General features: G+C 49.7%; 1 protein-coding gene across 1 annotated transcript in view; it reads right to left on the bottom strand.

Moving 5' to 3' along the window:
• The window catches only part of LOC119406639 (uncharacterized), a 141,042-nt gene that overhangs the window by 119,721 nt on the left and 8,210 nt on the right, over positions 1–13,111 (bottom strand). The window contains exons 2-3 of the mRNA XM_049420166.1: positions 8,527–8,778; positions 5,216–5,483 (exon numbers count right to left, since the gene is read on the bottom strand). Coding sequence (XP_049276123.1) covers positions 5,216–5,483; positions 8,527–8,778 — 520 coding nt within the window. The remainder of the gene's footprint in view (positions 1–5,215; positions 5,484–8,526; positions 8,779–13,111) is intronic.

Below are 13,111 nucleotides of genomic sequence, written 5' to 3'. Positions count from 1 at the left end.
GCCCTTATCTCAGACTTGGTGGTTGGTCGTGGATAGTTCACGACGGCGGCTACCTTGATCTCTGAAGGTCGACGCCGGCCACGCCCCACAACGTGTCCCAGGTAAGACACCTCGCCGCATCCTAGGTGACATTTAGCAGGTTTCGCTGTAAGACCCGCTTCTTTCAACTTGTTCAGCACGACTCGTAAATGTTCGATGTGTTCTTCCCAGGTGTTCGAGAAGATGGCGACATCGTCGAGATACGGCAGTGCGAACTCGGACAGGCCATTAAGAACGTCCATTAGACCCGAAAAGCAATAAGGCGCATTTTTCAGTCCAAAACTCAGCATAAGGGGACGATACGTTCCGAATGGAGAAACGAACGCGGCGTAGCGGCTAGCACGCTCGATAAGAGGGACCTGCCAATAACCTCGCACGAGGTCTAGCGTGGAAATGTAGTTCGACTTTGACACTGTTTCCACCCTTTCCTCTAGATTTGGTATCGGATAGGTCTGGTCTCGAGTTATGGCGTTAAGGCGCCGATAATCGATGCATGGCCTAGGATCCTTTCCCGGCACTTGAACCAATATTAGAGGAGATGTATAGTCACTCTCACCCGGTACTATGACTCCCAACTCAAGCATTCTATCGATTTCCTCCTTCATGATCTGCTTCTGCACAGGGGAACATCGATATGGCTTACTACGGATTGGTTCCTCACATGTCAGCTCGACGTCGTGCTTAATAACCGCCGTTTTTCCGGGACGGCTGGAAAACACGTCTTTAAACTCAGAAACAATCCTCCTCAAGTCCTCCTTCTGGACTTGACTTAACCTTGGCTCCAGGTTCAACTGTTCCAACATCACCTCTGAACCCCTTTCGCTTACATCGCTAGAAGTCAGAATTTCTGCTCCTTCCTCCTCTGAAGCATTCAAAAGCAGGTTTACGACCGCCTGACGTTGAACGTACGGTTTCATCAAGTTGCTGTGATAAATTTTGTTAGACCGCTTTCCTAATTTCACTTCGTAGTTGGTATCGGAAAGCTTCGATATTACTTTAGCGGGTCCCCTCCCAATGAACCTCAAGCTTGTTCTTCTTGGAAGGCCGCAGCAACATTACCTGACTTCCCACTTCGAAGGTACGTTTTTTTGCTGATTTGTCGTAGTATTCTTTCGACAATACTTGCGCTGCCTTCATGTGGCTCTCCACAAGATCTTTTGTTTTTCCGAGCCTCTGAAGGAGGTCGAGAACATAAGCGAACTACATTCGGGTCCTCATCATATCCCTCCCAGGATTCGCGTAGCATTCGCAAAGGTGTTCTTAAGCTCCGGCCATATACAAGCTCTGCGGGACTAAAGCCAGTGCTCTCATGAGGAGCAGACCTCAAAGCAAACAAGCGGGAGGAATACATGCTTCCCAGTCGCATTTGTGCTCATAACAAAGAGCTCTCAGTATACGTTTCAGAACTGAATGCATACGCTCTACCGGATTAGATTGTGGGTGATGGATTGAACTGTGCACCACCTTGATTCCACATTTATCCAAAAAGGTAGAGGTAAGGCAACTGGTGAAGACGCTGCCATTGTCGCATTGAATTTCAGAAGGAAATCCGACACGCGCGAATATCGAGAGCAGAGCGTCCACGACGTGAGGAGAATTGAGCTCCCTAAGAGGTACCGCTTCTGGAAATTTCGTTGCCACACAGAGGGCAGTCAGTATGTATCGACAACCTTGCCTTGACTCCGGCAAAGGCCCAACTATGTCGATAATTAGTCGCCGAAAAGGTTCTGTTATAACTGGCACAAGCTTCATGGGCGCCTTCCACTTGTCCGTGGATTTCCCCACCCTCTGACAAGTGTCGCAAGAGCGCACAAAGTCTTCGGTATCTTTCCAGCATTTCGGCCAGTAAAACTCAAGGGAAATCCTAGCCTTGGTCTTCTTCAAGCCGAGATGCCCTGCCCACGCGTTTTCGTGCGCAAGTTCCAATAGCTGGCGACGATACTTTTGCGGTATCAAGAGTTGCTCATACCTACGACCTTGTACATCTGTGTAGCTACGATACAATAGCCCAGATTTCTCATAAAAAGAAACATTCTTTTTCTTTACTCCCAATTTTACGCTTTCCATTAGCGCTTTTATCGAGATATCTTCACGCTGCTCTCGAATGAGCGTTGCTCGATCAACCCTCGACAGCTCACACGAACTTTCAGCTACAGGCTTGAGCGTATTGCCCGCCTCGCCCAACGGCGCCACTTCGGTTTCTCCGCCGACGGAGACGACGCTACCCGCTTCAGCTGCAGGTGGCTCGAGTAACCCACCCCGAGAGTTTTCTGTCCGAGGCTCGCTCGACTCGCTGCCAAGGTCACGCAGCTCGGCCGCTTTTGCCGGTGGTGGTGTACTACATGGAACGAGATCAAGTTCCTGTGAAAGCTTCCGTGCTTGCGATCGCGTGAGGGCCATGTACGCAACGCTGGGAAAGAACGATTTACCCTGCTCTTTGAGAAGCTGCTCCGAGTTGTTCGAAAAAAGATAAGGAAAACAATCTGGGAGAGCGGCAGACACAGCCGCTTCGGTGTGAAGCTTACCGAAAGAGCCTTCAATGACCACCGTAGCGATCGGTAAGCAAGTGCTCTGCTCCTCGGCGACCTGCCTGATCCATGCGCATTCTCCTGTCAAGTCGTTCGGAGACACTAATGAAGGATGGACAACGTCCATAGTTGCCGCTGAGTCTCGAAGTGCTCGACACGTTTTCTCATTGACGCTAATCTCCTGAATATACGGTTCTAACAACCGCATGTTCTTTTCTGATTCACGGATCGTTGCGAAAGCAACCTTTTGCTTACAATTTACCGCGATGTGCCCTTCTTTTTTGCAATTGTAACAGGTTAGCGGCTTCCGTGACTCAAACACCCGTGTAGCATCAGTGCGCTCTTTGGGAAGCTCACTCGACTTCTGCGCTTCCGTTTGCCCTTCCCTCACAGTCTCCTTCGTAAAAGACGGGTCTCTTCTAAAATTACGGTGCGGAGCATGTTTCCGGTCATCAGGTTTTTTTGAAAAGCCCTCTTTTCTCTCAGCTTTTTCAACACGCACGGCCCTACTGTGCAAGTTTCTACGAGTGTAGTACTCTTCAGCTAACTCTGCTGCCTTGTTTAGCTGTACTTCTCCAAGCTTATCCTGCAGCCAAAGCTTAACATCATCCTCGATACAGCGGTAGAATTGCTCCAATGCTATGCACTCTACCACTTTATCGCGATCGTCATAGACATCTTCGCCCTTGAGCCATTCAATTAAATCGGCTTTAAGACGAAACGCGAAATCAACGTGTGACTCATTCCCCCTTTTTGCATACCGGAACCTTTGCCGGAAAGCCTCGGGTGACAATTTATATCTTCTCAAAAGGGCCTCCTTAACCTCGTCATAGCTCTCAAACGCCTCCCTCGACAAACACGTTATCACGTCGGATACTTCCCCGGGGAGAAGAGCTAACAGGTTCTGTGCCCAAAGAGACCGCTCGATGCCATTCCTATCGCAGACGTGTTCGAACTTCACGAGATACTTCGCCATGTCCTCGCCCACTACGAACGGTGGCAGTTGGTCCCGAATTCTATGTCCACTAGCCTGAACCGTCGCAGAAGCTACGCTAGGCGCTTGCGAACACTGACGGAGTGCCAATTCTATTCTTTTCATCTCGAGGCGCTCTTCGCGTTCCTCGCGCTCTCGGCGTTCTTGCCGTTAGGCTTCCTCGCGCTCACGGAGTTCTCGTCTCTCGGCCTCCTCGCGCTCGCGGCGTTCTTGCCTTTCCGCCTCTTCACGCTCACGAAGTTCTCGTTCTCGTCTTTCGGCCTCCTCGCGGCGTTCTTTGATATCCGCCCAGGCCTCATCGACTTCCTCAGCCGTTACTCCCTCCTTCTGCATGATCTCAAGGATCGCTGGCTTTCGCTTCGCACGGCCCAGAGTAAGGCCGAGTTCTTCACAAATTTCGATGAGTTCCTTCACTTTAAGGTTCTCCATCGTTCACACTAGCCTCTTGCTATTTGCCCTCGTTAGAATCCAGCCGTATCTCCTATAAGTCTACTAGAAAGACACGCAAGCAATTCTCAACCTGCCGTGTTTACACCTTCCGCATTAACTTTGGTTTCAAAGCGCTCCGACTTGGCTCGAAACAATCAAAGCTCACTCCAATGCTTCACACAACATTCTCTAAACTACGATAACCCGTGCTAGAGAAGTCTGGTGAACTGAAGGGAAAACATCAGGCACTCACCGCATCGAGGTAGCTGACGCCGGCCGATCCCGCAGCTGCCATCCACTGTTGGGTAACAGGTGTCTCAGCTTGTGACTGCTTCTGCGCAGAGCTGATAGACGGAGCGATCAAGGCGACGGTGAGTTAAGGCAAATTTATATACATATATACAGAGGCTTTACATATTCGGCGCTGGGGCCGACAGCTTATTGGGCTCGCACAGCGGTGCGACGACGACCCGGGACTTCTTCGTTCGCTGTCTCGCTGTCTCTCTGCTTCTCTCTCTCCGCGCAGCTTGGTTCTTTTATAGCCCTGGGCGATCGCTTGCATCAGCCAGGAGCGTGAAGCCTCCAATCAGGAACCGCCGTTGGTCGCTGGCTCGAACCGGATCCGCGGATGAGAGGGCTCGCCGCACGTTGCGGGAGAGATTTCCTTCGGTTGCGTCAGACGCAGCGCCGGAGTTGCCGGGGATTGCGTAAGGCTCCCGCCTCGTTGCATCAGCTGGTGTTGACGCTGGTTGCGTCAGACGCATCGCCGGAGTTACCGGGGATTGCGTAAGACTCCCGCCTCGTTGCATCAGCGGGTGTTGACTCTGGTTGCGTCAGACGTTTTACCAGCTTGAATGCCTTGTCGAAGCAAGGAAGTTTGGGTTGGGAGCCCTGGCATAACAATCGTTATGAACTTCGTGACCAGATTTGAATTGGTGAGCCTAAAAGGGCTAAATTAGTGAAGTGGAACTGCTGATTTTACTGAACATTGTTTTGCGACAAAGCGGATGCAGGCGACGCGGGGACATACGGAGCCGAAAGAACGAAGTTTAGACAAATCCGTGTACTACCCATCATTCCCATGCTGGCTGAAGCGCCATGCGTTGCAGATCCCATAGACACTAGCGCCAGAGCTCCCCCTAGTGTATTTATAGGAAACTCTACGTGTGCAGCATCCCCTTCAACCCTTTGTAATGACGAAATACAGTGACGGTTGATTACGTACCCGAATCCACCTGCGCCGAGGAGTTTGACGCTCTGGAAGTCCGCCATTTTCGGGATGTAGGACCAGAAGGGTGCGATCTCAGCCATGTTGAGGTTCGCCGTTTTGGCAACGATGGTGTCGCCTATGCCCATCCAGTCGGTGGGCGGAACGTCCGACACTTGCTCGAGGGACGTGGCCAGCTCGCCGATGATGACGACCATCTTGCGCACGTTGTCACCCAGCTCCTTGGCGATTTCCGGGGACTTCTTGTAAACTAAGTTGTGGAGCCCTAACCGGGCCAAACGGTGAAACAGTTACCCACGCGTACATTGGTGACCGAGCGAATGTAACTGATGCAAGACACAGAGACACTGTAGATACTGTAACTGGGCAGAACTTGTTGCTCGGCTAGTTGGTACATAACTTTGAGAAAAACCTGGACGCCTAAGCACCAGCAGCAGAAAGGAGAATCACAAGAAAGGAGCGTCTTTTCTTACAATTTTCTTTCTGCTGGTAGTGCTTTGGCGTCTAGGTTTTTCTTGAAGCACTGTAGATAGCTGGTGTACATCAGAGAATTATTCTTCAGGCACTGTGTATACCAGTGATCAATAGCGTAAGAAAATGCGGGCCACAGCTTAAAAAGTTCGCCGCCAAAGCGAGAAGCAGATGCTACACTGACACACGGACAAACATACCAATTATATGATAGCACGGCAACTTGATGTACTGTGGAATAGTCTGCTACATGCTCTCAAAAATCATTTGTCCTTGCATTTGTTCAACTTCGACTCTAGAATTGTTACGTGCACAAAGAATTATTTATGCCTAGTTTGACCCTTGGATATATCAGCGCATTATTAGGTTTACCTTTGTATTTAAGCACTGAGTTGCACTGAATTATTTTGGCCACTCCTCTCTACATTCTATATAACGTTTCCCCGCTTTCACTGCTAAGCGAGTATTCGGTTGTTGTTCTTAGGGGCCTTCGTTCGTATTTTTGTTGTGAGTGTAATGACTGCATGTTCTTTAAAAGAAGTGATACGAAGAAGAAATATAATCTTTCGGTGACTTTCATGATCCATTCCTTAATGGCACTAGTCCCTGGCGACTGGTGAACTTTGGTTTACTTGGGTTGACTTAAGGTTCATGTTCGGTCGCGGACTTCCGTAGCTTTAATGTACACAATCAATCGATCAGAACCGGCTTGTTCTGCAGTGCGTATGTGCCATCTTGATAGCACACTCACCCAATACCACCTGGTCTTTCAATGCATTCAATTAATTTTCGATAATTATCCTGATAATTTTATTCTTTACCATACATATGCTCCGACATCAACATAACCTACACAACACTAAGCGTGAACCATTACCTCCTTTTTATATGAGAGTTTTTATGTTTTTATTGGAGCTTCATAAAATTCTAGTCCATGCTGAACATCAGGTTAGCCGGGAGCGAGTTTCGGTGTCACTCGCTCCCGGCTTGTTACTCGGTGCTAGTGCCATAAATTTACGGCAGATCTCACGCATTGTGGGAACCGATTTCTTGAAAAGCAGAAAGCGAGTTGCTGCTTACGCCTCAGATTGAGCAAGTCTTAGAAGGCTGACTGATGTCTTTTGTAAGTTGATTAGTATGCATATCCTCGGTTTATCAGGCACGTTGACTACGCTGGTGCCTATAGGATTGCTCATTGTCTGACACGAAATCTCACAGGGTCTCTTATGCTCTTACCTGAGATGACTGATAGGCGAAAACCACCTTTTTTTCTTCTCATTCGATGTATTGATCCTGTCCTGCCACCCTCCGAAAGCTTTCTGCACCTACCATGGTTTTGCCCTGCCTCCATGATCGGCCCACCTTTGACCAAGCTACGATGTCATGTGACGACGTCATAATGTAATGTTACGTCATGTGACATCAACTCACAATGATGCCACAAGTGTTTACAATCTGTGACGTCATGATGACGTCATATGGTGACGTTACCATGTGGTGATGATCTTTTGCATCACTCGTGTTGATGCCGCCGACGCGTGACGCCGGTCAATTTTCACGTTTGATGAAGCATCTAAGCCTTTCGCCTTAATAAAGAGGACGGGGTCGATGCCGCAGCACGAATGGTAGTGCGTTGCACGCGTTATGCGAAGGCTGTAGGTTCAGTTCCCCCAGGCACCAAGTTCATCTGCGCCCAATTTCCTTTTCCTTTCTGTCCGTTTAATACACGTCAGTTTTAAACAACCAATAACGCGCCTGCCTCGGTTTCATTATCCCTTGGCATCGTGCGGTTATGACTAACAAAAAACATGGCTGATCCCTCCGTCATAGGAATCGGAATAACACGAAAGTAAAGCGTACCCTTACAGAAGTAACTGAATGTTTGCTGTACATTGATATAAGAGAGTTTGCACAATGCATATTGATGTCTGGCAGCTATAGCACCGTTTAACGTGGATGTGCCCACTTTGATGATGGTGCTACATCTCCATCTCGACGACTAACGTCCCTGCTAAATGATTAAACAAACCCTTGTGGTAGCTGTAGTAGTTAAAAGTGAAAGCGTAATCAGAGAACTAGGTGGAATAGCCAGAAGAGCGTCGCATGTTGGACGCAGAACTTGGTCGCCATCCCGCAGAATGTTAAAATGTGATCGAACACCACGGCCAGATTTGAGGGAAACGCAAAGCGCGTCCTTCCGCCCCGGTAGCCCGGCCGCGATTTTTCTAGGGGCGAGCGCGTGAGCAAGGAACGCGGTGTTACAGCCTGCTGAGGCAGGCGCGCGTCGCAGAGCTATGAGCGAGGCGGACGCTTTTACGACGCTTGGCTAAGGTCGCCACCTCGCGGTGTGTTAAGGCATTGACAAAATTGAACTTCTATTGAAAACGCGCCGACTGGGAGGGACGTGTAACGCGTTGCAGGTGCTAATCGCGGATGCCACAGTAATGACGAATTACATTACTTTACCGCTTCCAGAGGGTAACACCACCCCGCCGACCGGGAGAGTGGTAGATATAAAAGGCGCGTTTGTAAAGCCTCTAGAGTATGTGACCGTGGCGCAGTGGATAGCGTGCCCAGCATCTGTTGTTGCGCACCGAGTGGTCGTGGGTTGATGCCCGTGGACGGAACTTTTTTTCTTTGCCATCTGATCATGTATATTTTTTTCGACGTCATTTCCGTGACGGAAATACGTCACTAAAGTCTTGGTGGACCCTGGCATAAAACACTTTCGTGTTAAAAGTGGCCCTTTGATTAGTTCTTATTCTTTCATTCACGCGAATTTTCTGATCTCGACAAACCTGAAATATGGATCGCTTATCACGTAAGCGTAATCTTACCTATCATATCTTCGGCCATGTCGCGCATGTCCTGGTAAGTGATGATCTGCCGGTTGAGCTTGTCCAGCATGTCTTGAGCGGCCAACACCACCTCCTGTCGGCAGAATTCCGAGAGCGGCTCTCGCGTCGTCAGCAAAACGTCCTCTCGCTTGATAAAGAAATCGAGCAGCAACGTGGTGACCTTCGGGATGCGCGGGAACAGCGTGGTCACCACCTTGGCCGCCGCCAGCTTTTTCTGTTGCATCGCAGCGGCTGCACAGAGGTTGTCAAGCACAACTTGAGCAGTGCTTGGCGTGGGAGGCGTTCGAGCGACAGACAAAGTTCAGAGTTCTCACGGGGGGGGGGAGGGGTGTATGTTTGGAAAAAAAGATTACTAACAACGTAACATTGGCGTCCGCAGCGACAGGACGAGGCCATTTGCATCTCTTACGGTTGACCACTAGTCGGAAGAGATGAGCACGGTAGATTTAACGGCGTTGGCAATGCTCATGTGGTTGGGAAGCACGGAATTAAGAGGGTGGTTCGAAAAACGAGAAGCTCGAGCGCGTGAGGAGAGGAACGCAGAAAGAGTTGAAAAGGAGGACAGCTCTGATTGAGCAGTTATAACGTGAACAAGTAGAGCAGAAAACGCTTCTGCTAAAGCTAAATTTTGCAGCGACTTCGAAGACGCAGGTAGAAACAAAGGCACACAATATGTCGGTGATTAGATCTAGGGAAGAGGAGTTCGCGGCGTGCTCTCAAAACGGTGTCTATAGGCGCGGGTTACCCTCCTTCGGTGCGGCTGTCCTGGAATCTCAGCATAGGTTTTTGTTCAGAACCAGGAGCTCAGCTAGAGGATGGCACAGAGGTGGAAAGCCAGGCAGCTAGGAATTGCCAGGTAGAGCTCGACGAAGCAGCGTAGAGCTTGAGGAGCACAGAAAAAGGTTCAATTAGCGATGAGTTATGCTTAACAACCTCTAGGAGGCAAATCACGGGCCTTGAACAGGGAAGGCTGTCTCAAAATCGTTGCATTGGAAGAACACCAAATGTCCTTCAGGGTGATTACGACGAATGCCGAGGAACGAACTCTAATGACTCTAATGTGTTAGCAACAGATTCTCTCAGTCGGCTGCAAGATGTGGCCACAACTGATTCAGACATGGTCGCGCACCATGCGAATGACAAACACGTTAAGAAAGGGAGGCCACCTTCTCTGGTTAGTGATAGCAGAACCTATCCGAGAGAGCTGGAAGAGAGCGCAGAAGCACAGGTCAAAGCTGATCGAATGTCTGAACTAGTGTCATCAGTATACGATGATATGGCCTCACGTGGTGATCTAACTGGCTATGTGAAAAAGGGTGAAGAAACTACCACTAAATCGCATGTTGAGGTTGATGGTAGTCCCAGAGCGGGACTACCATCAACTTGTGGCGTCCTGAGAGGCATAAGGCAATTTCTTTGAGAGTTTGAAGCCTCAGCCAGCTAATCGGTCCAGACAAGGCGTCAACGAGCCTAAAACGATGATTCGAACCCTCCTCACTATGCGTGCGTGGAGGCAACGCGTTCACTTGGATTGTGACGTTAGCTGGTTTTGGGCCATCATGCGGCCACGGCGTCCGAATGTCATCGAGATTCCCACACAGATGTCTGGGCGCAAACGCTGCCAAGCGTGTCCAGTGCGTTGCGGCAAATCGAAGGCCTATGCCATTGGTCTCATTTGGGACGCAATCAATTGAGCGTCGAGGTGAATAACCGGTGACTTTTCTGGATTTCGACTATAGGCAACAGAGTTATATTTCTTAGACATATTATGGTGGTTGTGTACTTGCATGTGATCTGTTAAGTTGAATATTTCGTGTAGCTATTTAATTGTTTAGTGAATTGTTGTTTTAAGATAGACATGTATGTTGAGTGGAAATATTATGGTGAACGATTGTGTTCGTTAGGACGGTATGTGAAAGGAAGCAAGAATACTCATTTAGCTTTTAGCATATAAAAGAGACGGAGAATACTGGCGCCTACTTAACCAGTAGATTGTGAGTCAAGAGGTGAGGTTTGGATGGACTGTAGTGTTGTGTGTTTGATGCTCGAAGTGTATGTATTCGCAGGTGTTTCTGCGCATTTAGTCTTTTTTCGGTATGGACACTTGAACTATATACAGTGAACTGTGCAGCGAACACGTGCAGTATAATGAATGACACACCGTGTGCGGGTCAGGAGTTTTTTTTTAGACAAAAAAGCGATGAAAGGGGGCTATTGTGATGAGTGACGTGCACGGGTGTTCAACGTGCGCGCCATCACAAGATCGAGTAGAAGTAGAGGACGACGAAATTGGCACGAGCGCTGGAAAATAAAATGACAAAGAAGAGAAAGACCCAATCAGAGAAAGCCACAGAGACCATGGAAAGCAAAAATAAGATTGCTTGAAGACAGAAAGCCGCCAATAGTGAAAGGCCACGGGATGCGCAAGGAAGAAAGGGCGAGAGGGGGCGGACGAGAGGAGCAGCGAAGAAGACGGGCCACGCTCTCGGCTGTCGGGTTCCGGACTCGAGCCTTAGTGACCAGCTGAGCCCGGAGGGACCTGCCACGTGCGAGCAGCTTATGGCGGTGCGTCTCTGACGAGTTCCTGCTGCGTGACGTCCTGTGCCCGTTGACACGCTGTGCTGTCAGGCTTCGGGCGTGAGCTCTGGCGTGGGCGTCCGGCCGGGACGCGGCTACGGCGTCGGTGCCTCCTTTTCGACTAGCAGCCCAAGAAGGCTGCTTCGACCACTGGTCTAGGCACTCCTCTTTGAAAGCGGTCATCTACTACGGACCTTGGTGAGACAAGCGTTCGTACGTCGTCTCACCGCTATAACTAGGAACTGCTAGTTTAGGACTGATTTCAATGTTTAGTTGGGTATTATTATTTTGGGTTCAGTGTGATGTGTGCTCGTTTTAGGATCTGGCTCGCCAGTTTCTTAAGCTGCGGCGAAGTCCCGCGCCGTAACTGTAACCTTAGTTCTAGAGGCGACCGCTACAGGCGCAGCTCACGCGAAAGAGAAGTCCTCTTCCTCGTGTTCTTCGAGCGCTTTGATGATGATATTAACGCAGGCAAAACCACGTATAGCATAGCCAACTGTAGCATGCGGCGCTGGCTACACTCCGGCGCGTGCTCTAATTTGAAAGGAAACCACTAGAGGGCCACAAATGCGCGCTTCTCTTTCGAGAGTCGTCAGTCAGTGCGCTTCGATACTAATAACATGAACGAAGAAGACAAGGCGGCGGGGCAGAAGGCTTGCAAGGCAGCAGCAACGCGGGCTCGCCGCCAAGACCCTGCGGTGAGAGCTCGCGAGGCCGCAGAGAGACGTCAGCATCGTGCTGACCCCGAGATACAAGCCCGCGAAGCCGAAGCAGCGCGGAAGCGGCTGCAAGAGAACCTCGAAGAGGTACGGGCGCGGGATGCAGCAGCCATGCGCCGAAAACTGTCGCTACCAGAAGTTTTTTTTTTTTTTTTCGAAAGTCTGCCCTTAGGCATAATATTTATTCAGAAATACACATATAAATTTGCTTCGTGTATGAAGTCCAGTAACGAGCGGTGGTGAGGTCCACTAATCCAGCGGTCAAGGTCGGGTGGTCGGCCAGGCCTGAGGCCTGTTGCACGTAGGTGACGACGACGGCTTAATTGTAGACCCGTGCATGTCCACAATAGGTGTGTGACAGTTACGTCGCTGATTGGAGCGTCGCAAAATGGGCACGATGTACCATACGGGCCGCGGTACTTTTGCGCCCAAAGGGTGGTCACGGATGGGGTAAGTGCAACCCCAACACGAAGCCTCCGCAACGTAACCTCCTCTCGGCGGGTTAAACCACCAGAACCAACGGAAGTTGGTGGCGCCGACGCGCGCTTCAAGCGCCATTTCCTCGACCACACGTTCGGCCAGAGCTGCAAGGTCTGCGACCACTTGTGGCTCGACAATAACCGGACCACGATCGCTGCTATAACAATGTGTCACGTCTTTATATGGCAGTAGAGGAATTGTACGGAGCATTCACGGTTTACCCGATTATCTCCGAGCCAGCTCCTCAATGATCATTCAGTTCGTGGATATGACGTGATTCTTTTTAGTGTATGTATTAAATGTTGTGTGCAAACGGCGTCGTCCTTTCGTGGGTGTCTGTGGCGACCTATCGGACACCAATTGAATAAGAACGTGCATGTTGTGAGAAACATAACGTGCCACGGGGTATTTTTTAAAGCACCCGATGCATTGGAATAATACCCCTGTCACACGGCAAATCTAACGTTATTTACAACGAATGGCATTAGGTGAACCTAATACCATATTACCTGCCTGCTGTCACACGACGAAACACGTCCAAAGCATGTCCAATCACCAAAACACGTCCTACCGGATGATCAACGCCCGCGATACAGGCAACAAGAGAGCACAAATGAAACATGGCCGGCGTCCAGCCGCTGTAGTTGAGAGCAGCTTTCGTTTAGAAACTTTCGCGTGTTTTTACGTTATCAAACCAGTAATAAGTTAATTTACGTTTAAGTCAACAGTCATCTCCCTAAAAGGTCCCTGGCTTCGAGACTACGCATTAGGTCCGAAATCGAATGCGA

Source organism: Rhipicephalus sanguineus, chromosome 10, assembly GCF_013339695.2.
Source record: "Rhipicephalus sanguineus isolate Rsan-2018 chromosome 10, BIME_Rsan_1.4, whole genome shotgun sequence".
NCBI classification, from domain to species: Eukaryota; Metazoa; Arthropoda; class Arachnida; order Ixodida; family Ixodidae; genus Rhipicephalus; species Rhipicephalus sanguineus.
This window is presented reverse-complemented; position numbering and strand designations above follow the sequence as displayed.